Below are 14,438 nucleotides of genomic sequence, written 5' to 3' on the forward strand. Positions count from 1 at the left end.
ACTTAATGTCAGGGGAAACCTTTACCTTTACCTGTATATCTATGTTTCATTGTTTCAAGGCACTGAATGTTTGCCTTGTGTCTGTATATGCTGGAATCTGCCCTGAGTCCCTTCGGGGAGATAGGGCAGAATACAAATAAAGCGTTGTTGTTGTTGTTGTTGTTGTTGTTGTTACTCAACTCCAGATTTAAGCATGCGCAAAAAAAGATTAACAGCAATATGTTCTCCTCTCAGTAGAGAATTGTAGCTTATTATTTTGAATAAACTGCAAAATATATACAAGGGGGTTGAAAAGTCCTGAATGTTCCTTATCATATGAAAGGGATCAATAGTTGAATGTGATGTATCTTAAGCAAGTTATTCCAGGGATGTAGAAGATTTAATGGACTGGCTATTTGGAAGGAGGGGGCGGGACACTGAGAGAAGATGTACCATATGCTGATCGTTCAGAAGGTGCACCACACGTGACGTCCACTCTCCCATGGGCACCAGGTCGGGTGAGGTCTTGTACAAACGCAGAAGGCAGAGGGCAGCACTCTGTTTTACACTATCCATGGTGTCTCTGAAGTAGAATAATGGATAAATAGGCAAGTCAGACAAATGGATTCTATAATGGGGCACTACAGCTCAGAAAGCAGAACACTGTGTCCAGGTTGGTTATCTTCAGTGGCTAGATGTCTGTCCTGGAGCACAATTGAAAGTGCTAGTTTATGATCTTTAAAGCATGTCACGGCTTGAGTCCAGATGATCTGAGAGACAGCATCAATGTGAGATGCCTGACTTTTAAGATCTTTGGTGGCAGGCTTTCTCTCTGTCCCACCATTACAGGAATGTTTGGTGGCTGTTTTCTTGTTGGCTTCTCTGAAGTGTTGAAATTCTCTCCAACTGGAGGTCTGGCTAGGCTCCTATATGCTTTGGGTTACTGTGAGTTTTCAGGGCTGTATGGCTATGTTCCAGAAGCATTCTCTCCTGACGATTCGCCCACATCTATAGCAGGCATCCTCAGAGGTTGAAAGGTTTGTTGGAAACAAGGCAAGTGGGGTTTATATATTTGTGGAATGTCCAGGGTGGGAGAAAGAACTCTTGTCTGTTTGAGGCAAGTGTGGATGCTGCAAATTGACCACCTTGATTAGTATGAAAAGCCTTGCAGCTTCAAGGCTTGGCTGCTTCCTGCCTGAGAGAATCTTTTGTTGGGAGGTGTTGACTGGCCCTGATTGTTTCTTGTCTGGAATCCACCTGTTTTTGAGTGTTGTACTTTCTTTAATGTTATGATATTAGAGGTTTTTTTTAAATACTGGTAGTCAGATTTTGTTCATTTTCATGTTTCATCCTTTCTGTTGAAATTATCCACATGCTTGTGGATTTCAATGGCTACTCTGCGTAGTCTGACATGGTGGTTGTTAGAGTGGTCCAGCATTTCCCTGTTCTAAAATAATATGCTGTATTCAGGTCGTTCATCAAATGCTCTGCTACGGCTGATTTCCCCCAACAAAGTATTTCCCCAGGCAGGAAGCAGACAAGCCTTGAAGCTGCAAGGCTTTTCAATGCTAATCAAGGTGATCAACTACAGCATTCACACTTGCCTCAAACAGACAAGAGTTCTTTCTTCTGCCTTGGACATTCCATAGATATATAAACCCCACTTGCCTAGTTTCCAACAAACCTCACAACCTCTGACGATGCCTGTCAAAGATGGGTGAAACGCCAGGAGAGAATGCTTCTGGAACATAGCCATACAGCCCAGAAAACTCACAGCAACGTAGAGATTCCAGCCATGAAACACTTCTATATGATTTATTTTCACGGACAGAAAATGCCTTTTTACTTAGGCAAGACTTCAACTTTTGACTTACTCTTTTAATGCATTCCTTATCATCGATGTAAAGAACATTTAAGAGATAAAGAATGTACTCCATATATGGCAGCTAGCTCTGCTCCTATACTCTTGTAAAAACACCCCCATGCCCTCCTACTGCAAGCACTTTCCCCAACTGAGCCGGCTTACCCAGCCACCAGGATGCGGGGGATCTCAGAGGCAAAGGCCTCAGCCATCTCGCGGCTGCCCACGTTGGCGATGCAGTGCAGGGCCAGGCACATAAAAGTGGGGTTGCGGCTCGCCAAGTCATTCTTGATGGCATTGTTGATGAGACGGATTAGCTCGCTGTTAGAGTTCACCAGCACTGAAATGAATAAGTAGCCCTGGAACAGGAGATGAGAAGAGGCAGACAGGTCTTGTGTGAGGGACAAGAGCATACCTTTGATGAGGCGAATAGCATACCAAGGCACTTCCAGTGCCACTACTTTGCACTTTAGAAGAAAAAAGGCCAGAGTAAAGCCAGACTGGGCTCCCAAGAGAGAGAAGCAGTGTTCTGGGCAGATCAGTGAATAAGGCCTTTATTTACCATATTTATACCCCTCCTTTCTCACCCCAGATCGGACTCAAGGCAGCCATATAACAGGCAGCAATTTGATGCTATACACACATACATTAAAAAAAATAAACATTTACAATTAAAACCAAACAATTGAAACATCAATTAAAATCACATCATCCAAATAATAATCTTGGATCATTCTGCTTGTCAATCACATTGATTCATGATCACTTATTGCACTGTTCCAGTTACTTATCAAAAACTTAGTCCCAAAGCCACATATTAAGTTTTTTCCCTGAAGTTCAGGAGAGAAGGGGCTGATCTAATATCGTTGGGAAGGGAGTTCCATAGACAAGGGGTCACCGCTGAGAAGGCCCTGTGTCTCGTCCCCACCAGTCGTGACTGCGAAAGAGGTGGGTCCGAGAGCAGGTCTCCCTGGATGATCTCCTAAATGGTTCATAGAGGGAGATACATTCAGACAGGTAAGCTGGGCCAGAACCGTTTTGGGCTTTATAGGCTAAAGTCAGCATTTTGAATTGTGCTTGGTAGCAGTCTAGCAGCTAGTGGAGCTAGCGTAACAATGGGGTTGTGTGCTCCCTGTACCACACTCCGGTGAGCAATCTGGCTGCCTTTATTTTGCCTCACCCTCTGCTTTATAGACTCTGCAGTAGTAGCTATTCTGGCATATTTCCTTGGGTGAAAATAGTCAAGCTATTTCCAGCCAAAGTACCAGAGATTGAATTGTAAAGTGCATTGGGTCAGTGTTTATGCGGTTGTCAGAAAGTGGAGGTCCTGCATTATTAAACAGGAAGATTTCCCATATCCTCATGGACACAAATTACTCTAAATAAAAGGAGAATTGTGGAATACAAAGGCTTGAGTTCAAGCATCCATCGAAGTCTAGTTCAAAAATAACAACTGATGGATGGTAAAGTTGTTCCTGGAGGACACCAATTCAGACTGCAGTGTATTAAGGGCAGTAGCATGGCTGAACATTTGAGGCATTTTTAGTAATAAATAAATACATAAATGCATAGATACAGTCTTCCAAGATCTCAGAAGGGCACAGTATGCCAAACAGAAAACTAGAGATCAGAGGAAAAAATATACCTCAGCATTCTCACAGATCTGATTTATTATCATTATGGATTTTTCTCCCAAGCAAAATGATCTAAGGACATAATTTCTCCATAGTCCAAGATTTGTTTCACTACTCAATTTATTATTTAAAAAAGGCTTAGATTATGGGAAGCTTGCTGAGTGTCTTGGGAGAAATTGCTCTCTATTTCCTCGCCCATGAATTAACTAAGAAGGAAACATGAAGTCATCTCATGGAGATTATGCAGAGCTGCTCAGGCAAGACTCCTGCCCTACATGTTTTACTGCCATGTAGGTTTCCAGAAACCCCTATCTTTAGCTTTGCCACTTTTAATCTCATCTGAAGTTGTTTTAGCAGCAGCTTCAGCAGGCGTAAGGTACATGGGGTCCCCTAGAAATTGTTCCTCACTACGAATCTCACCACGTATAATCATAACCGAGATTGAGCAAGGTATGAGTCCAATGCCATCTGGACAGCCACATGTTCCCCAGGATCAGAGAAGAAATGAAAGAAATTAATTGGCTTGATGATGTCTACTACTACAATTTGTTATACTGTAAATATAATTGCCTGGTTTAAATTTTGTTATAATTTATTTGAGAACCATTGTGGCATATAGTGTTGGACTAGAATGTGAGGCTTACATCTGTGACTCCCATTGGACTCCCATTGTTATCTGTGTGTGTGTGACATGGGACTTTGGTGGGTAACTGTCGGAGACTAGGAGAACATATTAGTTTCCCAGAAGACTTTGGGGGGGCTGTAACCCCACAGCATCCAACACTCTGTAGGAGCTGTGGGCCAATTCTGCCATCCTTCTAGATCTCTCTGGACCATTTTAGCCTCAGAAGAGGTCAGTTTTCAAAACAGGAAGTAACCGGGATCACATCTGGTTTACCTCTTTTTAAAATAAAACTGCTCCCCTAGGCTTAAAATAGCCCTTGGGGGTTTCAAAATATGGCAAAACACAGCCTCTAGAACAGTGGTTTTCAACCTGTGGGTTCCTAGGTGTTTTGGCCTACAACTCCCAGAAATCCCAGACAGTTTTACCAGCTGTTAGGATTTCTGGGAGTTGAAGGCCAAAACATCTGGGGACTTCCAGGTTGAGATCCACTGCTCTAGAAGCATGGAAGTCACACGTTGCTCACCCCTGCCTTAGGTCTACCTCACTATAGACCTAAACAGAGGGGAGAATAATGTGTGTCACCCAAATATCATTGGAGAAAACATTTGGTAATATAAATTGATATATTAATAAATACTACGGTCTTTCCAAAAAAGTTATTTACCAATGGAACTCTGGAATGGGCCGGGGTGTGGTGCAGCTGGTAAGTAGCCAGCTTCATTAAATCACTACTGAGTTTGAAGCCAGCCTGGGTCTGAGTAAGCTCCCGACCATTAATAGTCCAGCTTGCTGTTGACATATACAGCCTGAAAGACAGTTGCATCTGTCAAGTAGGAAATTTAGCTCCCACCTTATGCGGGGAGGCCAATTTAACTAATTTACAATGCCATAAAACCTTCCAGCAGCGTGCAGAAGAATGCGAAGTACTCCATCAAAGGACCTGGTGTTACAAGTGAACGGTGAAGCGGTAGCTCCCCCTGTGGCAGGAACCAAGCATACCCTCATGAAGCCAGAAACGCTGGAATGTTAAATTGCCTCTATGTCTGTCTATATATGTTGCATGTCTAAATGGCATTCAATGTTTGCCATGTATATGTGCATTGTAATCCACCCTGAGTCCCCTGCGGGGTGAAAAGGACGGAATAAAAATACTGTAATTAAAAAAAACTCTGAGAAAGAGATTACTATTCTTCCTGTCGTTTTGGTGAACTAAGTCAAGGAAAGGCAGGACTTATTATTTCAAAGAAGATCCCCCCCCCCCCCCCACTTAAAAAGCCTGTACCTGCCATCTACTCACAATTTGCTTCTCTGTGTATTTATTCGAGCTGAGCAGGTTGACAGCCTCCATGTGCCCAAAGTCGATGTCATGGCCCAGCAGGAAGATGAAGAGCAGCTTACAGACATATTTCTTCTTGCTGTAACCATCCAAAGCTTTATCTCCTGAGAGAGAAGAGAGCGACAGCAGGGAAGGGTGGAGGGGCTGGAAGGTCATTGCTGGGAGGACAAAGGTGACTGCAAAGCCATTGCAAAGGGAGGGGGAAGCTGCCTGGAGCTCCCAAAGGAGCCAAGTGCTGCCTGGCCTGAAATGTTTTCACATTTGACATGGAAGGGTGTGCAGAAACAGATATATTCCTCAATTCTCTGTCGGCCACAGTTATTTAGTCCCACATCCACCCCATAATACTTCTTGTTCCCGCTCTGTTCATTTCCTCACGATGAGGAATGTGCAGGATAAGAGGCTCAGAACTGAACCATCAGGCTAACAGATGGGCCCTGGAAGCTCTGCCAATTGGCCAACAAATCAGAGGACTACTTCAACAGTTGGCAAGTAATTTGTGAAACACCCCAGACTGGGGAAAGAAGACTTTATCTCTTTCTAGGCCAATCTAGTCAAAGTTAATTTAGTCACAAATAAAGGAGGGGTCTCTTTTTTTTATTCCTCCTCTCACCGAGGACAGAAATTGTATGTTCCAGCATCTATATGTACGTAAGCAATTGGGAAAGTAACTCTGTGCCCAAGAATATTACAAAACACATTATTGATGCAACTCACATGTCATTATAAGTATATATATAATAAAACTTCTCTAATTTGGGATCAAAAAGAGCCAGATTTAGTGCAAAAAAAGACTGTTCTGTTTTGGTTCCATAAGTCTTCTTAACCAGAAATGAAGAAAAGGAACAAAAATTTGTCAAACCTAGAAAGAAGGAACCGACAGGGATCAAAAGAAATGCTGACTAAAGAAACTGCTCCTAGCTATCACAGCTATCAATGTCTGAGATGCTATTTAAGAAGCGGGGTGGGATGTTGTTGGTCTTTTAAATAAAAATCAAACAACAAATTGTTAACATGACAGTTCAGAGCCACAGAGAGACCGTAACAAGATTATGTCCTACTTTGAGAGATGATTAAGGTCTACCAGAGAAAGAGCCCTTTCACATAGCCATATAACCCAGAATATCAAGGCAGAAAATCCCACAATATCGGCTTTGGACCAGGTTATCTGAGCCACAGTGCCATATATTCCAGTTCAAAAGAGATAATGTGGGATTTTATTCAGCTGTGTGGAAGGGGCAAAAGAAAGCTTAAGATCACCAGGAGCTAGGCCTTTGAGGTTTTCTGGAAGTAGATCTGCACTCTATAAATAAAGGTGGAGAGAGCCAAGGTGGCATACTGGCTTGATTCTGGGAAACCAGGGTTTTAATCTCCACCTAGTCATGGAAACATACTAGGTAACACTGGGCACGTCACACTTCCTCTGTCTCAGAATGGTAATGGCAAACCTCCTCTGAAGAAACAGTGCCAAGAAAACCCCATTATGGGATTGCCTTAGGGTTGCCACAAGCCAGGAATTATTTCAAAGCATGTGACAACAGAGAAAGATAGAGGGTGTTCTTCAGAAGCCTAGGGGTTTCAGCAACATATAAGCTCCAGCCAAACATTTGCCTCCATGACAGACTTTGATATAAATGAGTTGGCTAATTTTCAATCAGTATCAATACACGGCTATCTGTTCTGGAGTAAGTCAATTCTCTCTGAAGAAGAACAGACGTTTTCTGCCATCCTCTTAAGCCAAACCTCCACCTCTTTTTTTAAAGTCCCAAAACAAAAGCTTGGTATGAGTTGGACAATTTAAAAGACAAGCACCAATCTCTCTTTCCTGCCCCTTTAAACCTCCTGGAAATGTATTCCGTAATGCTCATATCTGCCCAGATCCACAAACACAATCCTGACCGGAACAAAGCAAAAGACATCCAGTAGACTTTTAAAAAATTCCCAAGTTCCATTGTAACAGACTGGCTTCAACAGTTGGATGTTCAAGGCTGGCAGTAGTAACTATTTTTGTCAGGAGGAAAGGGAAGCCTAGTGGTCATGATCAGACCTTTGCAAATGTCTTTCAGCATCCCAACTAGAACAATCCAGCTGTTTCTGCGCTTTCACCCTGAGCACAAGGGTCATCCTTCATCCGCCAACTGCAGATACAAAGCACGCTGTAGCTTTCTACAGAGCACTGCTGACAAGGGATTACAAAAGATGGACAACAGAAGCTGAACCAACCTGGGCAGCGACTATAAGCATGGCCATGAGGTGGGCGAAGAGGAAGAGAGAGAAAGAAAAACGAGAGGTAGTGAGTAAGCTAGGCTGAGTCATGAAGTTGCTTTAGGGAGCTGAAGTACCCTGCAGGGTCGGAGGAGGGAGAAACAAAGTGTATGTGTGATATGGAAAGGCTGTGACAAAGAGACAGTCAGACAGAGACAAATGCACACAAGGAAGCTCACCTTTGAATTTGGACCGGATATTGGCCAATTCCTTGTTAATTCTCTTAATTTCAGCCTCTTTGCTCTTACCTGAAATAAAAAAGTTAAGGCATTCAAATGAGGGAAACACCAGTTTTCTCTATTCATCATGCATTCAAACAACTTGGTCATGTGCTTGGTATTGAATCTCTATTTACCACTCCAAGGAGCATATCAAGTAATCTGGGAATTGGAACAAGGGTAGCATAATTCTTCTCTCCAGGACCAAGCAGAGGTTGTACCAATCCCCAACTTGCAGAAGTTAGTGCGTGGAAGGAAATAAAATCCAAACGTAGTAGGAAGTTCAACACTGGTTTAATGGGGTGGGAGACTTGAGAGGATACTGTTGTATTTATTTATTTACAGTATTTATACTCCGCTCTTCTCACCTTGAAGGGGACTCAGGGCGGAACACAGAACGTACATATGTGGAAACATTCAATGCTGTTTTATGCACAAACAAGACAAACAATTATACATAGATAGAGGTATATATCAGCTTTTCCCATCTTCAGCATCTTGGAGACTTTGTGCTCGGTTGTACAATCAGTGCTCCTGGAAACTTCCAAGAACAGAATAAAATCTTTCTTTCTTTCTTTCTTTCTTTCTTTCTTTCTTTCTTTTCTTTTTTTTTTTTTTTTGTGTATGTGAGAAATAAATGGAACAGTATCAAATTTTGATATGGAAGTAAATAGGAAAGGTGTCTGTGAGCAGTAAGTGATAAAAATGGCCTTGGGACCTTATGTAGGTCCTAGATAACTGGCCATTTTGGGTTGAAAAACCCCCATCAATAAATGGAAGCAATCCATGCCACACTAGAGATGGGCAAAACTCTAGTTTAGATGTCCTGATTACCAGGATTGCAAATGTTGGTAAATACTCCAAAAATAAACTAAAACAATATTCTCTTTCATCTACAGCAGTGGTTCTGAAACCTTTTTTGACCAGGCACCACTTGATCAGGGACCACTTTGACCAGGAACCACTTTCCAACATTAGTACCAAAAGGGTTATGAATCAGCTTTTGTTCAACTTTACATTTGGTTTGGTTATTTGGGGTGCTGATTCAGAAAATTGCATTGGATAGACCACATCAACTCTAGTTTCTGATATAGAACATATGCCATCTAGTAGTTCACACCAGAAGTGACTTGCAGTTTCTCAAGTTGCTCATGACACAACAAAAAATAAATAAATCTAGTAGTTGCCATCTGCTTGCCCACACAAAACCATATTTAATAAGCCTCAGCACTATGAGAGGGTTTTGCGAGACCAGTTGTTCTCATTGCAATGGTGTAGTAATGAGGCCGCAGACCATATTTTAGTTCTTGTGGACCAATGGTGGTCCACGAACCACAGGTTGGGAACCACTGATCTAAAGCAAGCAAATTTCACATCATGGAGATGACCATGTTGTTGTTGCTGTTTAGCAAATAGTTATTACAAATGATGAGTTGCTGGAGAGAGAAAAGAAGTGTGGCAACTATAATTCAGCATCTCAAATGTAGCTGAATTCAGAGTTAACCAAACCCAGTCTTTTAACAGCTATTCACTTATAGCTCTAGGCCTGCATGGCGGAATTCATAAGTGCAGATTTCTCCTATTTTCAGATTTTCCCCACAAATGATGAACTCTACAAATTTGGGACACTTTTTTTCCAAAGCAAAACGCAATACAAACTCTCACCCAGCTATAGACCACAGAAATGCTTCATGCATAAAAAATAAAGTCCAGCATTAAAAATAACCCTTTTAGAACTCATTTTCTGCTCTCCTGGGACCTCTCAACTATAGTACTTCTTTGCCAAAGCTCAGAAAAGTTAATATTTTAAACTACAGATACCAGAATTCCCTAGGTAGCATGCCTCCTGGCCATTCTGGCTGGACATTTTCATGAGCTGTAATTAAAACAAAAATGTGTTTCCAAAATTCTGTGCAAATCTTACATGAAACACAAAACATGAGGTCTATGTTCAAAGCTCTCTGCTTAAAGTGGGAAAGAAACACATTTACGACCTGAAAAGGAGAGTTGGGTAAAGGAAAATTTAATCCCCACTTCTGTTTTCACAGTATAAATCTCCTTATTGACCCAGCAAAACCATTATATGTATTTCCATCTCAGGGATGAAATGAAACATGGATGGGTGACTTAATACATGAGGAAAGGATTAAGACCCAGTAATGTTCCCCTCACTGAAAATCAAAATATCTAATCATGAAACTCTCACGTCTCACACTATTTGGCCCTTACTTAAGGTAAAAATGTTCACATGTGTCACCTCTAAAGAGGGCAAATGGCGGGTACTGGGCCTAGCCAATCCTATACCAGAATTGCAGAAAGGGCAAACAAATTTGTAAATTATAGAGACTTGAGATGGACCTTGATCTAAGTAATGTCAAACTAAAACAGTGCCTTCATTAGAGAAGAGAACTCTGCATCTTTTCCACACAATGGCATGAATCATTACTAGTTCCAGGTGAAATAAATCCATTGACTCAATGGAATTAACCAATGTGTTGACTCACCATTCCACAGATTTCATGGGTCTGTTCTTTTTTATTATCATTATTAGCCAACAGGATTTAAGCCAATGTCACAAGAGGCAAGGTGGGATTTACCCCAACAAGTAGAAGACAACTCATAAACAATTTAGCTATGAAGGAAGGGGCTGTTGGAAGCACACACGTATCTCATACATATACAACTGCTTCTGGTAAGTGATTGATTTGTGTATGGATTGCACTGACTGACATCTTAGGGAGTGAGAAGGAAGGAAGCTGTTTACATAGAGATTCTTTGTCAATGTTTGGAATTCAGCCTGCACCAAAGTAAGAGTAGCCATATAATGGAAGAGCAGGTCTGACAGCAACTTCATACAATGCAGGAAAAAAATCAGAGACCGTGTTTATACATTAATTTAGGACATAGCTAAAGAACCTGCGGTCCTCCAGCTAACGTCCCACCATCCCCGGCTGTTGCCCAAAATAACAGCCATAGATTAGAGCTGGAGTCCAAGAACCTCTGAAAGGCAACAGCTTCCCAGAGATTGTGTTAGATTAAAAACAATGCCACAGTGAACCAGGAAGTAAATAAGGAGCATGTTGCTCCATGCAACCCATTTTTTATATTTATTTAGACTGCCTTTTTCCCTGTCCAGGAGTGAAGGAAGTTTGCAAAGCTAAAAAAAAATCACATCATACAAACATTAAAAATAGAATTAAAAGCAGTTAAAAGCCTGATAATTTGTTTTTTTTTTAAAAAAGAATAAACAGTACAGCACATTCTGAATTTCTCTTTTCTCCTGGACAATTTGCCCTCAAAGCCCTGCCAAAACAAAAACAAAAAAAAGGTGTTCATATGCCTACACTAGGATAGCAAAGGCAACACCGCACTCTATGTGGGATTGCCTTTGAAGACTGTTCGGAAGCTTCAAGTGGTCCAAGGAGAGTCAGAGAGATTCCTCACTGGAGCAGCGTACAGGGAGCATACTACCCCCCGGTTAGGTCAGCCCCAGTGGCTGCTAGTCTGCTACCAAGCACAATTCAAAGTGCTGGCTTTAGTTTATAAAGCCTTAAATGGTTCCGGCTTAGCTTACCTCCCCCTATGAACTAGCCCAGACGTTAAGATCTGCTAGGGAGGCCCAGCCCTCAGTCCCACGTCCTTCACAGGCGTAGCTGGTGGGAACGAGATACAGGGCCTTCTCAATAGTGGCACCTTGTCTCTGGAACTCCCTCCACAGTGAGATTTGATCAGCTCCTTACCTGCTAGCTTTCAGAAAGATGGTAAAACCCTGGCTATGGGACCAAGCTTTTAGAAAATAACTGCAGTGTAATAAATGAATGTAGAATCTGTGCAATGACAACTGGAATGGCTCTGGATTATGACCTTGGATTATGTGATTTTAATAATGTAATTGTTTTAGATATTTTTTATTCTTTGGTTTTAATCTAAATGTTTATCAACTGTTTGTTATTTTTAAGGCATTGAATTGTTGCCAATGTTGTGAGGCCGCTCTGAGTCCCCTTAAATATAAATAAATAAATAAATAAATAGCAAAGAGGGCACCGGTCTAGCTTCTCTAGAAATTGTTTCAAATTGAAAGCAGCCACCAAAAAGACCCTCTCCTGTGTTTCCACAAAAGCAGTGGGACTGAGGGGAGGGCCTTCCCAGGCCTCAAACCGAAATGAGAATACAGTCCTTCAGATGACTGGGTCTCAGCCATGTCAGACTTTATAGATCATAATCATCATTTTGAATTGTGCTTGGAAAGTGAGCAGCAGCAAATGAATCTGACGCAACAAGGAAGTGGCCAACCCTGCTTAACAATCTGGTTGCAGGTTTGTTTTTTGTTTTTTGGACCAGTCGAGGTTTCTGAACGGTCTTCAAAGACAATCCCAGGTACAGGGCACTACAGTAATCCAAACAGATCACTGAGGAATGTGTTGCTGATATCTGTCCAAATAGGTGCAGCTGGCACACAAAAAGCCTTAACTGTGCAAATGCACTCCAGGCCAGCACTGAAACATGGGCTTCCATGTTGAATCCAAGAGTATACCCAAGATATGAACCAGGGGAAATGCAATGCCACCCATCACGGGATGAATCCCTATTCACTGTCCTGCCTTTTCACTGATCAGGAAGGGGACAGACTCTCCTGAACTCATGATTATGGTTTAAGAATCCAAAGAACTTGGGATTTGGGGCTTATAAATTGCAGCTAATCTGGGGACACTAAATTCTCATTCTGGGTTCGGACATAATGAGACATTATACCCTTTCTGGCTATTCTATCTGCTTCCATAAAAGGGGATGAGGAGGCTTCAAGTACTCTATCCATTTACATCTTGGTTTGTTAAGCCATTTTGAGCTTAAAGCATAGCTAGAGAGTTTTGGGTGGAGACAATTATTTATATGGAACACCGGAAAGTGCTCTTTCTGAAAGGTCTGGGTGTTCTCTGACTCCTCTTTTTTCTATGTTTAACTAAAAGAGGAGGCAGATCTAAAATATATTCTCCCACTCTTTCACCTGCCATAAATAGAAGGCTACAAATGCAATGTACATACTGCCTTCTTTGAGTTTATTGAGACAGTACCCAATCAAGATTACTTCGGAATCACTGTCAAACCTCACAAGGCTCGAAAGCATGAACAGTTCTTTGAAATAGTCAGTTTGCATCATTTTCAACCACTAGCGTAGCTATGCTTGCTAAATTGATGGGAGATGAGAGCCTAACAACAACTGGAAGGCCATACAAGTTCCCATGCCATGGCTTTATATGATAATCCATCACTCCAATCAGAAGATGACTGGATGCTTAATAGTGATATGCTGGTATATACGAGCAAATCTATTAACATGGAAAGACAAAAGGTCTGTAAAATGAATGTATTTGAAATATCATACAACTTTTACGAAGAGCCACGTCCAGTGATCTTTCATCCAGTTTTGCCCACAGCTCCCTAGCCTCACCTTTACAGGATCTAGAATCATAGGATCATGGAGTTGGAAGAGACCACAAGGGCCATCTAATACGACCCCCTGCTTGAAATACCCAAGCTAAAAAGGGGTATTTTGAAATCCAAGAGCTCACAGGTCTACAGCCTGTAAGCCTCATGCATTAACACCGGAACAGACTCCTACGTCTCTGCGTAAAGTGGCACCAAGACTCAGCCTTCTCTCTGGCTCAGACACTGCAATGCCCACACATTTCTCTACGCTTCCTTGGCTGCTGTCAACTGCATTCACTGGTGCTAGAAAGGGAGAGCCCAGCCTGAACTGTTGTTCCTTTTAAACATATTTGAAATTCTCTCCACCCCCACAACCACCAACATGCGCTGCTGTCTTTTCGGGAGAACAGACATCAGTGACTCAAACATCTTCCATGCAACAGCCCATCTCAAAATATCAACCATCAGGCCTTAGGAAACACTGCTCAGAGACCTCACAAACCTATCTACCTGTTATAACTAATAGCATATTGAAAGTACAAAGTGGTTTCACATCTTTGTTCTATTATTTGATCTTACCCCACCTGTATTCTGTGCATGTTTGGCAACTGGAAATGGCAGGTGAATGGGTAATTTTTACAAACAGAGATCTAGACTTTTCCAGGACTAGAATGGACAGCTGCCAAGGTGGACAAAGTTTTTCGCACCTCTAATAGTTGTGTCCACAAACGGATTTTGGCAGCTGTTGCAGTCTTTGTTCGATTTGAATGGAAAGCTGCACCAAAAAAATGTCCTTTTACATAGCTAAAAGCACAGGAGAACTTCTGCCAAAGTTGGCCAACTTAGGGCACCACAACTTGAGAGGCGTGTATCACTCTCAAGAGACCACCTGTAGACTTTTTTTCCACTGGAGCAAAACTGTCAAGACACTGGAACCTCTAAGTATGGGAGGGTCCCAGATGTTTTGGCCTTCAACTCCCAGACATCCTAACAGCTGGTAAATTGGCTAGGATTTCTGGGAGTTGTAGGCAAAACACCTGGGGACCCACAGGTTGAGAACCACTGATATAAGGGATCCTCAGAAAGAGTCCCA

The 14,438-nt window shown here is 42.0% G+C and overlaps 1 protein-coding gene across 6 annotated transcripts in view; it reads right to left on the reverse strand.

The window, feature by feature from the left end:
* The window catches only part of AP2A1 (adaptor related protein complex 2 subunit alpha 1), a 50,655-nt gene that overhangs the window by 31,140 nt on the left and 5,077 nt on the right, over nucleotides 1-14,438 (reverse strand). For all 6 annotated transcript variants that reach the window (XM_060780751.2, XM_060780755.2, XM_060780753.2 and 3 more), the window contains exons 2-5: nucleotides 7,880-7,948; nucleotides 5,397-5,539; nucleotides 2,006-2,199; nucleotides 433-562 (exon numbers count right to left, since the gene is read on the reverse strand). In XM_060780751.2, coding sequence (XP_060636734.1) covers nucleotides 433-562; nucleotides 2,006-2,199; nucleotides 5,397-5,539; nucleotides 7,880-7,948 — 536 coding nt within the window. The remainder of the gene's footprint in view (nucleotides 1-432; nucleotides 563-2,005; nucleotides 2,200-5,396; nucleotides 5,540-7,879; nucleotides 7,949-14,438) is intronic.

This window comes from Anolis sagrei, chromosome 6 (genome assembly GCF_037176765.1).
Source record: "Anolis sagrei isolate rAnoSag1 chromosome 6, rAnoSag1.mat, whole genome shotgun sequence".
NCBI classification, from domain to species: Eukaryota; Metazoa; Chordata; class Lepidosauria; order Squamata; family Dactyloidae; genus Anolis; species Anolis sagrei.